This window comes from Cibotium barometz, chromosome 49, assembly GCF_041138505.1.
Source record: "Cibotium barometz isolate CiBa-2024 chromosome 49, ASM4113850v1, whole genome shotgun sequence".
In the NCBI taxonomy this organism is placed as follows: Eukaryota; Viridiplantae; Streptophyta; class Polypodiopsida; order Cyatheales; family Cibotiaceae; genus Cibotium; species Cibotium barometz.
In genome coordinates this window covers 17,311,343-17,325,671 of record NC_141094.1, presented here as the reverse complement: position 1 = coordinate 17,325,671, position 14,329 = coordinate 17,311,343, and the positions used below count along the sequence as shown (strand labels likewise).

The window sequence follows — 14,329 nt, the reverse complement described above, 5'->3', positions numbered from 1 at the left end:
GCCGTTCGGCGCGGTGCAGATACCTTCTACCAGATCAGTCCGTCAGGGGTGCCCACTCAACCCATGACGCTGAGGTGATGAGCACTTTTTTGGCCACCCAGGGACTAAGCTGCAGGGTCTACTCTCCCCATTCACTCAGAAGATGAGCTTCTGGACTCGAGTCTGGAGATGATACCGCTGCCTACCTATCCGAAGAGGAGGAGAATCTTCAAAATTTGTGCATGCCATGAGGTCTTCTACCTGGTGTTGGGAGCTCAAATCAACTGGTACAAATCATGTGGTTTTGGGGTTGGATCCTCGCCCACCCTGGCTTGTAGACCAATCGAGTCTTCTCAATGGATTCCCTGCAGGACCCTGGTCAGATATTTGGGATGTCATGTGGGGAGTGATATCTCGCCAGAGAAATAGCTTGTCCCTCTTCTTCTGAGCATTCAAAAGAACCTCCTTTACTACAACACCCCTGGCTCTCACTGTGGTGGGTCCCGCGGGTATTCATTAATCCAGAAATTCATAGACCCCCTCTTGGACAAGTTGGTCGTTCAAGGCCAGCAGCCAAAAGGAGCGCCCTAGAAGGCTTTCCTCCTTGCTTGGATTTCGGCCTGCACACCGTCTCTCGGTGGACCTTGGACCCGCAGTGTGCAGTGGATCTTCATGGAGGCCCAAGCCTGCAGCCCTCTCCTTCAAGGACCGTGTCGCTGCCAATTTGATCAGATCTTGTGGCCACCTCAAGCCAACCCTCACCCAGTTACCCCCGACTTCTGACGAGGAGAGGCTCTGACAACCTTTCATTTGGAACCCCCTATTTAGGATGCCTGGCCACCCCTTGGACACTCGCTCTCACATTGCATGGGAACCCCTCAATATTGGTCCCGCTCAGTTGTGCTGGGAGAGTAGGCCAGCATCGGGAGGCTCCCCCCTAGAGGCACAAGATAAATGCCCCGCGGGGATCTGAGGCCACGATCAGATTACCCTCATCGTTGACTCAGCCATTACACCCCCCCCCCCCGGGCGGCCCTGAGCGCGAGTGGTTGGCCATTGGAGGACAACCGCCGCAGCAGCCACCCCACAAAGTCACAGCAGCACTGCCTTTGGGACTGTCCCAAAGCACACAGGTTTGGCAGAGGATCCTTCACTTATACACAACGGTGCAGTGCTGCATATTATCACTTGGGGAACAGCTGCCTAGGTGACAGAGGCCGGCCTCGCTCTTTTCTACCAGGAGGCAGCAGGTAGGCGTGTCCTCCGACCCTCACTACAAGATTGATACATTTCCCTGGACTCCGAGAACCAGTCCAAGATCATCAGCAGCATAGACAAATCCAACAAAGAGAAATCACAAAACCTGTCTGCACGTTGCACTTCCAATGCTTGGTGTCACATGCTCCAAGACCAGTGTGACTAAGCATTGAGAATGGCCCTTTTACCAAGTTCATGTGCCCCTTCTGCGCTCCTGTCCCCCTAGCCGCATGCAACTCGCTTGCTTTTGATACTGTCTACCTAAGGCTTAGTTCACAGCCATCAGACAGACAACCCTGAGTCTTTTTAAGAATTCAGCGAGTGGACGCTGTGGCCCAACTTCACTGCACACATCCCTGGAAACCCCCCCATCAGTTACAGCTTGACAAAAAAAAAAAAAAGAGTGGGCCCGCATATGTCAGGGAAGGGAGAGCTCACCTGGTTCCACCACTGTCTGAGCAACCTCACCCTCACACTAGATCTCTGATTTGCTAGGAGTGACTTACTGTGTGTCCAACTGAAAGGCTGTGAACCCAGCCTAAATGAGCAAACAGGGCAATATATGTTGTCCTCAAAGCCCCAAAAACTGTAGCATGCATTCGGATGGAAATGCCACGTCAATAAGCTACACGCATGGAGTACCAATTTACATTTTTCTTTTTTTGGGGGGGGGACATTCTGAAAACAATTTAAATTACCATGTGCCTCTTTCACAAACGTAAAATCACCTAGCCGCATGCAACTCGCTTGCTTTTGATACTGTCTACCTAAGGCTTAGTTCACAGCCATCAGACAGACAACCCTGAGTCTTTTTAAGAATTCAGCGAGTGGACGCTGTGGCCCAACTTCACTGCACACATCCCTGGAAACCCCCCCATCAGTTACAGCTTGACAAAAAAAAAAGAGTGGGCCCGCATATGTCAGGGAAGGGAGAGCTCACCTGGTTCCACCACTGTCTGAGCAACCTCACCCTCACACTAGATCTCTGATTTGCTAGGAGTGACTTACTGTGTGTCCAACTGAAAGGCTGTGAACCCAGCCTAAATGAGCAAACAGGGCAATATATGTTGTCCTCAAAGCCCCAAAAACTGTAGCATGCATTCGGATGGAAATGCCACGTCAATAAGCTACACGCATGGAGTACCAATTTACATTTTTCTTTTTTGGGGGGGGAGACATTCTGAAAACAATTTAAATTACCATGTGCCTCTTTCACAAACGTAAAATCACCTAGCCGCATGCAACTCGCTTGCTTTTGATACTGTCTACCTAAGGCTTAGTTCACAGCCATCAGACAGACAACCCTGAGTCTTTTTAAGAATTCAGCGAGTGGACGCTGTGGCCCAACTTCACTGCACGCATCCCTGGAAACCCCCCCCCCCCCCATCAGTTACAGCTTGACCAAAAAAAAAAAGAGTGGGCCCGCGTATGTCAGGGAAGAGAGAGCTCACCTGGTTCCACCACTGTCTGAGCAACCTCACCCTCACACTAGATCTCTGATTTGCTAGGAGTGACTTACTGTGTGTCCAACTGAAAGGCTGTGAACCCAGCCTAAATGAGCAAACAGGGCAATATCTGTTGTCCTCAAAGCCCCAAAAACTGTAGCATGCATTCGGATGGAAATACCACGTCAATAAGCTACACACATGGAGTACCAATTTACATTTTTCTTTTTTTGGGGGGGAGACATTCTGAAAACAATTTAAATTACCATGTGCACAAAGTTGAGGTTGAGATGAACAAAATGATAATGTATGATGAGAAAGGCATGAAAATGTACAACCTGGAAGATGCTTTTGCCTAATCAGAGAAAATACACAAGATCGAGAGCCAACAACTTGAAAAACAGAAAAAAAAAAAGAACTTTGCCTTCAGGGCAACAAGAATGTGAGATGCCTCGTTTCCACCCAGCAAAGAACTTCAGATGTATTACCAGCCCATCTTTACTCCTAATTCTGTCTCGTAATAAGCTCCTATTCAATTCAACACAAGAAGAAAACATTGTCAGTCTAGTAACTAATACACATTCCAGTTCACAAAGAAAACAGACAAGATACCTCAAAAGCATATGTTAGTGTTAATGTTATTATTAAAAGTCATTGAAACAATGTAAATCAATTAAGAACAATACTTTCTTTAGGAAGTGCTTTAATTCCTTTATGGAACACATGAGCACAAGAAGAATATGGCGGAATCACACATACAGCACACAGAAGAGTCCTAAACTACTGCGATGTATTATGTGCAAGAAATAAGTAATACAACTGAAATTCGAGTACAAGATGTGGCTTAGAAGGAAATGTCAGCACACAGAAGAGTCCTAAACTCCTGCGATGTATTATGTGCAAGAAATAAGTAATACAACTGAAATTTAAGTACAAGATGTGGCTTAGAAGGAAATGTCAGCACACAGAAGAGTCCTAAACTACTGCGATGTATTATGTGCAAGAAATAAGTAGTACAACTGAAATTCGAGAACAAGATGTGGCTTAGAAGGAAATGTTAGCAGTCATCTCCTGTCTGTACCATATTACTAAGTAGGGACTCGGGAGTGAGGGCCTCTGTTGTGGGTGTGCCCGATCGGATAGGTGTGGTCTCCAATTTTCCTCATGTTCCATGTTGCTTTCCCTCTTTTGTTTGGTCATGGGGGCTGTCTTTTTCTGGCTGACCTGTCCTGTCTATGGCCGCCTGCTGTGATGCTGGCCGACTTGCTCAGGTGCTGAACGACAGCCATTTTCTGCTGGCCCATTGGTGTTTTTCAGTTGTGGGCACATCTGGGGCTGTCGGCCCAGTTTGCTACTGGCCGACTGCCTTCCCCATGGTGTACCTTGCCACCACACCATGCACTTGTACCGGATCTTGTGTATATAGCAAAGTTTATACAGCTTCTTGTTGGAAGGTTGGCGATTTCAAGCGTGTAATCTATGGCTAGAAGGTGCCTTGGATTATCCCATAAGTGGAAGCATGGGAAGTTGAAGAGCCATATACAGGCTAGAGTGGCACCTTGTCATAATCATCTCCTCTGGCCGGTGTTTTGGGAGGCAGCTCACCGAGAGATGGGAGCCCGGTGGAGGGATGCTGCAGTCCCCGTTCGGGGTGTTCGTGGTGCTCGATGGGTGATGCGTCTCCTACGTGTGTTAGTCTTCCACTGCGCATTCTGAAACGGTATCAAAGCACCGGGTTGAGGCTCTTCTACAGAAGGTGTTCTAGCGTTTTTTAGAGAGAAGGTTTCTGCATTTTTTTGATGCTGCTGGTTGCAGAGGAGGAGCGTTTTTCTCCAGAATAGGTACTCTCATGGCTGCGTTTTCTGCCCTTGTGAGCAGGTGAAGAGCAGCCCGCATGGCTGCGTTTTCTGCAGATATGGAGCAGCAAGCAGGGCAGCCAGCCTGGCTGTGTTTTCTGCAGATATGGGGCAGCAAGAAGGGGAGACACCCTAGCTGCGTTTTCTGCAGATCTGGGGTAGCAAGCAGGGGAGACACCTATGGATGCGTTTTCTGCAGATCTGGGGCAATGGTGCCTTCCCACATGGCCTTGAGTCCTTGGTCGGCCAATCTTTGCTTTGTCAGAGTTTTCAGACTCATGGGTGCACACTTGGATTCTCATCGTCGAGGTGTGTGTCTGTTGTCGAGGTTCACAAGTACTTGCTCAGTTGCAGGATGGGTAAAGGATGCATGGTAGGTGTACATGTTCATTGGGTACAGGTAGGTACCAGTGGAGCAACAATTTGGTGTAGATGATTGACATCAGATTGTGCTTTGGGATGATGAGTTGTGGATGGTTGGACATGGTCACGTGACTAGTTGGTTGGGAGCTTGCCAGCTGGGGGTGTCAGGTTTTGGTAGGAGAGCTTTCTTGAGCTCAGTGCCATAGTTAAACACCAAAGAGCTTAGGGGGTGTTGCCATATGATAGGGTGACTCATAGGGGTGTGTGAGTAGTAGTCCCATCACGCGATGGCGAGTTATGGATACACGTTTTAAAGGTCAGGTGCCAGCAGGATTGTCAGCTACAGTGTTGGAGGTATGTTTCTTCCACTTGGAGTGTTAGCAAGACAAAGAGGCATCTTGGACTGAGGGATACATGGAGATCCGGAAACCTTGTATTTGGAGATTGGTTCTCAACAAGCTCAAAGTTGGAGGCTTGAGTACCAAGGCTGATGTAGACATTGTGGGCCTCTAGGGTGTCTAGAGGGGGTGCCAACAAGGAGACAATTTGGCGGTGTTCTCTAAGGAGCAGATTTTTTTTCTTGGAGGTAGAGTCAGACGACATCCTTTCTTGGGATGAAGAGGGAGCACATTGTGTGATAGGTGTGATATAGATTGGTTAGACATCTGGTGGTTCATTCTTTGGATTTTGCTGGACTTTTGGATCGGGAGCAATTCTTAGAGTAAGTGGCAGAGACAGGAGCAGATCAACTTTTCGACTTGCTTTCGAGGTTTCCTTTTCCAACTCCTTGGACCGGTTTCTCTCCCCGGATCTGAGAGGGGGTGTTAGCATTATTCATCTCCTGGTAGTGTGCCCAAGTTGTGTATCAGGATTTATCCCAAGCAGCACCTTATTTTTTCCTCATGTTTAGGCCCTTGGTTGTAGGGTTGGCCACCCATTATCACATGTTTATTTTTTCCAGTCGTGAGTCTTTTCTGGAAGCAAGTCGGCCAGCTTATCTTGGGGCTATATAAGGCTTGCCTCCTTCTCATTTGTACTTACCTTGACAAGGGCTTCTAGGCCCGGTCCCTCCCTCAGGGAATTAGTTCATCATGCCCACACATACGGGGACCAACCCTTGCACAGGGCTGATTGTATCATTGCTTCATCATTATGCAAATTTGTTCTCTCTCTGTGTGTGCCTATGTCTCACGCTTTCCATTGCACGCTTCTGACATGGTATCAAAGCCCGGGCGTGTGTGGTACTGGGCGACCCCCTCGGTGGCTTGCGGAGCTCGAATTGAGGAAGGGTGTTGGAAGGTTGGCGATTTTGGGCTTGTGATCTATGGCTAGAAGGTGCCTTGGATTATCCCATAAGTTGATCTATGGCTAGAGTGCCTTGGATTATCCCATAAGTTGATCTATGGCTAGAAGGTGCCTTGGATTATCCCATAAGTGGAAGCATGGAAAGTTGAAGAGCCATATATAGGCTAGAGTGGCACCTTGTCATAATCATCACCTCCGGCCGGTAATTTGGGAGGCAGCTCACCGGGAGATGGGAGCCCAATGGAGGGATGCTGCAGAGCTCGTTGGGGGTGTTCGTGGTGCTCGATGGTGATGCGTCTCCTATGTGCATTAGTCTTCCACTGCGCATTCTGTCATGGTATCAGAGCCCGGGCGCGTGTGGTCCTGGGCGGCTCAGGCGTGTGTGGTCCTGGGCGACCCCCTCGCGCCTCGGTGGCTTGCGGAGCTCGAATCGAGGGAGGGTGTTGGAAGGTTGGCAATTTCGAGCGTGTGATCGACACCAGCCTGGACATTACCTAGTATGAAAGGGGGCTAGTGGACTCCAGGATGTCTAAATATTTGGAAAGCACAAGCTTTGGGAATGGGGGATTATCCTAGAATACAAAGGACCGCACTCCTAAAATTTAGGAGAGTTGCTATTTTTGACCCGACTCCGATGGAAATTCTGTTCACGTCATTACATGTAGAATTGAGCACATACCAAGAGTTAGCAGAATGTCTACCAGTTGGGATATTTTTAGAGATAAAGTTTATGGAAGGACCCATCTCTTAGATTGGAACATGTGGCAAGAAAGTGGACCAAAGTGAGACAAGTGGCCTCACACTTGTCACTTCAGCTATTGTGTGACTCTCCACTTGTCATTGTAGCCTTCTCTTGCCATTTTAGCTCATGGGAGGCCCAAATCTATAAATTGGAGCCCTCTATCTTCAATAATAAAGGCTCTCTTGCTACACACTAGCCTCTACCACTATTACAGGCTGCCCTAATGATGGCTACTCTCTTTCTCTCTCTCTTGAAGGCTGCCCATGAAGAATACCGGCTATTGGGGACTGTTTTAGAGGCTTCCATCGCAAAGAAATACTTAAGGCAAGGATATTTAATCATTTATTATGATTTCTAGCCATTGTACTTGTTGTACCAGCTCTTGTACCTACTGTACCAACCACTGTATTGGCTGTATCAATCCTTGTACTTGTACTTGTTATACCAGCCATTATACCGGCTGTACCAACCACTGTACTTACTGTACCAATCACTATACTTGTTGTACGAGCATTTGTACCAACTGTACCTGCTTTTGTACTTGCTATACCAGCCATTGTACCTACTATACCAACCACTGTACCAATTGTACCAACCATTGTACCAGTTGTACCAACCATTGTACTTGTTGTACCGACTGAATGGAGAGTTGTACTTGCTGTACTAGCTCTACTGCATGAAGACCCGTGGTTTTTCGGGAAGAATCAATACCCACACAGAGGTATATGGATTATATTGTTGGCTCGGCATTTCTACAACCTATGTTTCGGCTTGGTTGCCTCGTGTGGACTGTGCTATGGCATTTGTATATAATCCGGCATCTCCCATGGGGAGAGTAAGGCCCTCAAAGCTTGTACATGATATTATTCTCCTTGGGTAATAAAATACTCCAAAGGGGGGGGTCGGCCCATTCCGGCCTCTATGCGTGTCACATGCAAGCTCCATTTTCAGCATTTGTGGATGTTTTGTCCAGCTTTTGTGTTTTATGCAAAGTGATGATGAATACGTGTTAAGGCTGTGGCTATGCTTAAATGTTTTAATATGCTTTGATGGTATCGACAAGTGTGTCAAAGGCCCTAGTCCCCCGGGCACCCGCCGCGAGTCACATCAATAGCCCAATCTCTTGGAACGAGAAGCTTGATGTTACCATTTGGTCCCTTCACCAGTCTTGATTAGTGTTTCACACACTGAATTGAGCCAAGGTGTGAACAAGGATTTTCCACAAAAGAAAGCTAAAGCATTCACTTGCAAATTTTGGCCTGAAAGATGGGTATAGAGCATGAGCAACATGGGATTTTATTTATTAGAATGACTTATCACATTTATAAATCAATGTGTTCACACATCATTAATGATGGGCTTGACATATTATTACTTTGAGCATGGACAGGTGGACAAAAGGAGGCGCCTAGAGAAAACTTAAGCTATGAACTAGGAAAAGCACAAAAGCTGATATTTTGGGCAAGTTCAACTATTTTTAGCAAAAAGGAAAAAGCACAGTAAATATAGGACTGGTCGACTTAATAAAAGCAGGGAGGAGCCTGTGTTTTGATCATCAACTAGCGCCCTCATCTCCTAACCGACAGCAATTCTCTCTTTCCCCTTCAGCGCCGGACATACACAGCAATAGCAACCAACTTGTTTTGTTCCTTCCCTCTTGTGCGCTGGTCGTGCTCAGCTGCAGCAGTCAACTACACACTCTCTTCTTCCTTGCGTTGGCCGTACAACATGTACAGCAAGAAAGCAAGGCATCTCTATATCTCTCTCTCCTTCAGCACTGGTCGTACAGCAACCGAATGCAGGCTTTCTATCTCTCACCAAACAACAAGGCAGCTAACTGTTTTCACTCTCTCTCTTCCTAGTGCTTGTCGTACAACATTGATTGTAGCCTTTGGAAAGCTTCTTGGTGCTGTTTGTACCTTGATCTTGGTCAAGAGTGTTTGCGAAAGTGTTGTGGAAAATCCGGTGCAAGTTTGCACCCTTACCTTGGTTTGTTGAAATATAGAAGTTCTTACCCGGGGTGGAGCGGCCATTCCGGCTCAGCGATGTGTTTTGATATTGTTTGTGGTTCTTCCACTGTGTTTCAAAGTTTGTACTCTAGTACTAAAGTGTCTGTCTATTGCTTGAGTTTCCTGGATTAGTTTCATTAGTATCAAAGCTCAGCCTCTCTAGCAGGGCAGGCTTGTTAGTAACTCTTTAGAGAGGAAAAGATCTTGGTGAAAATAGCTTTCCTATAATGGACAGGTCAGTTTTGTTGGGTTACGATCCAAACAAGCTTTTTGAGCATATGTTTGCTATATTTCAAAAGACTCTTGATAACCAACAACCACCCTTTTGTGAGGAATTGGATAAGCTTTCGAAGCGATTGGCTAACAAAGAAGCCTTATTGACACTTTATAGAAGGGGGTACTTATGTTAATAAGCTTCTCCAAGGCAAAGTGGCTCAAGATCAAGATGTTCTGAACATCTTTGGAGATCTTGCTCAAGTAAATGCAGAAAACCCCAAAGATCTAGCTTACAGATATCTTTGGGAAAACAGGGATATCCAAGTTAATAGATGGTGTTGAGTTTCAGCTTGATCAAGTTCTTTGTCCCCACAGTTTATAGAAGACCCGAGGGCAATTACCATCTTCCCTTGTTCGTGGATATTGTGGCTTTCGTGATCATGAGTCACTTCACTGCACAAAATTAATAATTTTGAGTGATTCAGAGAATGAGTGTGAAGCAGAGTCTCAAGAGCTTTGAGATCGTCTATTATTATCAAGGATTTTTCATGAAGTAATTCTTTCACGTGAGGATAGTTTTATCATAGCTTGAGCTATGCTTTTTGGGAATCATCCGATGGTTAAGCTTCCTTTTTGGTTAAGTACTACCTTACTTGTAATTTGTACTACTGTTCATTGCCGCACTGTTCATTGCCGCACTGCTTGCAAAAATATTTATGATCCATGTGGCATGAAACCTTACTCGGCATAATACATCTCATGGCCTAATATACATAGACCTTGAGATTACAACACCATACGGCTTAAAGAAAACCTTGGGTAGGGCAATAACACCAATTAAATCAAGGAGTCGTCCTCGATTTACATCGAAACGTTGCAAAAGTTGTTGCAAACATTGGATCTACATACATGAAGCCATGGTTATACATTCATGGTGGGCTATGTGTCAACACATAACAAGTGCCCATCATGCCACCTTGCGCCAGGCATCCTCACACATGGCATAGCACCCACCCATGTCATGTGGCAGGATTCCACAATGCCGCACAACCAGCAGATCCCTTCATATGGCATGTCACATGGTGGACCGCACCATGCCACATGGCAGCTGGTTCTCTATACCCACATGGCAGAAAACCCTACAAGTATCTTCTGCATCTGGTTTTGTGTCCCCCAAAAAAAGACAGTAAAGGCAGACAAAGAAGACCGACCTCATTTCTCCTTAGTAGAGACGCCATACTTCTCCTGCATCTTGGCGATCTCGTCCTCTTTCTTCTTCTGGTCGACCTTCTTGGACATCTTCGCCTGCTGGTAGTAGAGCACAATGAGGTAGCGGTTGGCCACGTTGAAGCCGGAGAGGTGGTCCACAGCGTTCTTGGCGTCGTAGATGTCCTCGTACACCACGAAAGCCGTGCCCCGCGTGTCCTTGTTGGTGCCCACTCTTATCTGCCTTATCGCCCCGTACTTGCCGAAGATGTCGTACATCTCCTCCGACGTTATGTTGAACGGAAGATTCCGCACATACAGCACCCTATTCACCTCCGGCGGCAACCGTGCATTGCCCCTCCGCAGACTTATCGTCGCCATAGGGAGCCCTAAGATGCAATGTTAAAAGTATCAGAAGCAACGAGGGGTTTAAACACTCTCAAGATTTAACACAAATTTTAACGGTGGGTGGTTCTTAGGGCGGTTACATACATTACAATGACCCACCTAATGACGGTGGTTCTTAGGGCGGTTTAAACACTCTCAAGATTTAACACAAATTTTAACGGTGGGTGGTTACATACATTACAATGACCCACCTAATGACGAGGTCGCTCACATGGTACCCCAACTTCCTTCAGGCACCCAAGCCGATCAAAGCCATCTTCTTCTACATATATTTGTGAGGATATGCACACCCACACACCCAAGGACCACCACCCTTTCAACTATTCGCCACTTTTGTAAGCACTAGAGGATGAGCCTCACAAATGTGTCCACTCGATCAACTAAATTCCTTTGAGTTTTCACTTGCCTGCTTGTGTGGAATGCACTATTGATGGACCATCCCCTACACAAGGTGATTAGCATCATGCATCGCAATGGAGTCAACCGAGCTTGAGGAGTAGGGTTGTACACCATCGTCAAGATTGTCAAAGATGAGGTGGAAACACAAACAAAGCAAGGATGGCATTAATGTGTGGGAATGGCAAAACCAGCATGCCCACCCATATGAGGCTTCCAATGTCCAAGAGGATTTGCACCCATCTCGCTAGGAGAGTTAAGCTATATCCACTAGGCTAACACCTCAAGGACATATTTTCCTTTGCATTTTAGTAATGGCCCTTCTAATACTTCCACATATGCCTTCACCCACTTTCAAATACAATCATCACCATCTTACAAACAAGGTAATATCATTAATCAACGTCTTGATTATCTACATGCATGTACTTTGATTGGAACTTGATTTTACAAACAAGGTACTATCATTAGCCAACATCTTGATTATCTACATGCATGTACTTTGACTGGAACTTGATTTTACCTTCATGCTCATGGAATTTCTTTCCCCTTTGAAGACTTCAAATGTCATGACTTTTTTTCCCATTGGAAAGACTTACATTTGGACTTCACTCTATATTTCATGGAATCTAAATGACTTACACTTTGACTTCACTCTATGTTTCTAGAATTTTTCCTCTTTGTTAAGGCTCATTCATGTGCTCAGGTCAGGGCTTACCTTATTTGTCATTCGGGGACTTGCCACTAGTCGGAATCATAGGTCGCTAATTCCATTGAGGGGAAGCTTAGCTCCTTCTCCTCTCCTTGTCTCACATGAGCAAGGGTAGTCTTGAGGTAATCACTCTCCCTCACCTCCCACACTCACGAATTAGATAATCACAAGCTTGCTAATTAGCTAATCAAGAGGCTCCTCAACACAAGTAATAAAGTAAAATGGGGAGAGTCCTCAATTATGATAGAAATTTGATATATATACAAAGCAATAGTGTTCGCACTCACTCAAAGTGTGTCTACTCAAGATACCCAATCCAATATGCAATGGTTGGCTCATAATTTGGCCTTATACAATATGCAAATACATTCTTCATTCTTTATCGAAGCTCTTGCCTTGCGAGACGAACACGTTACTTTACGGCCATAGATGGGCCCCATCGAATTGGGCAGTCAAACTTCATGTAGATCAACATAATGCATGTTTGTCATTGTCGAGTGGTGTCTGAAACCATGTCAACCAAGGTGGTTAACATACCCCCCTTCCTCTTGTAAATTTCATCCTCAGAATCTATTGGTGAAGATAAGTTGATGCCGTATGGAGGAAGTTGTGTGTTGACCAGCCTTCATTAGATCTACAAGCCAAAAATACCAGGAGTTAAATGTTATTGAATTAGACACATTAACATAGCAATTATAGTTTCACATGCATGTATCACAAATACAATTGGTCTTCATCCCTTAAGTTTGCTATTTAAATGAATCATTGTTGCTCGAGCTAGGTTATGGAATAGGACTAATCTATCAAAACTTAAATAGGATTTAAGAGCGCGCCTACAGTTATGCCCTTGGTCTCTTTACTAATCTCCTTTCTCAAAAGCACAAGGTCATTAATGGGTTTGACTCACTAACAATCCTTGCTAATCATTAGGTGGAGCACACAAATTATTAGGGCTAATTCTACTAAATTGTAAAGGCTAATCCTATCTGTAATCATCTCTTAGTCTGTCACTCAAGTGATTTGCTAATCACCATTGCATGTGAGTCTGGGAAAAAGATTGTATGAGTATGGAAATTGATTAATCCCTCAGAAAGTGCTCTAAAATTGGGCAAGACTACTATGTAGGTGGCTTTGCATCTCTCAGAAGTGTGTGGCCACCTATCAGTGAGTTGCTTAGTTTGGGCAAGAGGGGGTCAAGCTAGAAATTAAATTTTCTCATTGTCTATTCAAATTGGGATTATCGTGATAGTTTGTGGATTAAATTGGATTTGGTGCTATGAATTGATAGTCATAAGTGCTACTGGGTTTGGGTTGATCCCCTCATATTTCTGCTTGTTTGGTGTTAATAAGTGGGACAGTGCGTTCGCCTCTCAACCTCCTCAGTGTGGCTCTTGAGGTGTGAGCCTCACCGGTGCGAACCTCACAAGCATGAGCCTCACGGGCATGAACCTTCATAAGTGTGAGCCTATGGGCATGAACCTCACAAGCGTGAGCCTCACTGTAATGGGCTACCTTACCTCCAAGAGGGAACTCTACACATTCACCTAATGGATGAGCAATAGAAAACAACCATCGTGGGGTACTTACCAATGCTTCGATCTCGAGTCCCTTGAGGCCTCCAAGCTTGCTTGCAAAGCTCCAAACTCCAAGATCCACCTCCACTTTGTCCCGTGGAGTCCCTCACACCATCACATAGACCAAACACACTCTCTCTCACTCTCTCATACAAGCATAAACACACAAGCATGAAAGAGGCACAATGCACTCCTCACTCTCTCACAAAACGTAAGGGGAGAACTCTCAATAGCACAAAGAGGATTGTGTCCTTTTCATTATAAGAAAATGCCTTATATACAATTGGCCCTTATTCACACTTGGACGCCCAAAACTTACTAACTAGGCCTTGGGTGGCCAATATCTCATAATGTAAAACCTTTATAGTGCCTTTGCATGACACTTATTAATGTCCTCAATTGAGAATCATGTTGTTAATCCAAATGGGATTAACATTCCTCCCTTCTTGATATAGGTTCTGTCCTCGGAACTTGTTACCGAGGTCGGAAGACCCGGTCACAGAATTCATGTCGTAGAAGTTACGTCGAGACTAAAGTTTCTGGAGTGTTCGACGGAATGCTGCGTGGGACTTACAGAATCCAGTGTCGATCATGTCTTCAAATGTAAGATACATATAGGCTAAAAGACATCATAAGCGGTGGTAATACAGCATCATTCCTTTGTCTGAAGGCCCTTGGTTCATGTCGAACTGCAGATGTTGTGCTTTAAAGCCATCATAAGTTTCCTTAACTTGATCTATGAGTATCACCAACCTAACACTGGCCACAATGGCAGGATCAGGTATCCTGTCCCAAGCTCTGATCTAGGTTAGCAGTTGCTGTCTTTATTCTTGAATATGGCCAATTGTTGCTAGTGTGAAG

At 45.5% G+C, this 14,329-nt stretch overlaps 1 protein-coding gene across 1 annotated transcript; it reads right to left on the bottom strand.

Moving 5' to 3' along the window:
- Positions 1 to 3,007: 3,007 nt before the first annotated feature.
- Positions 3,008 to 10,816, bottom strand: LOC147610356 (RNA-binding (RRM/RBD/RNP motifs) family protein). The gene is made up of 2 exons (XM_086786346.1): positions 10,384 to 10,816; positions 3,008 to 3,209 (listed from the first exon to the last, which is right to left on the bottom strand). Exon 1 carries the CDS (start codon positions 10,757 to 10,759, stop codon positions 10,385 to 10,387), a length of 375 nt encoding a protein of 124 aa, XP_086642472.1. The 5' UTR covers positions 10,760 to 10,816; the 3' UTR covers positions 3,008 to 3,209; position 10,384.
- Positions 10,817 to 14,329: the final 3,513 nt, after the last annotated feature.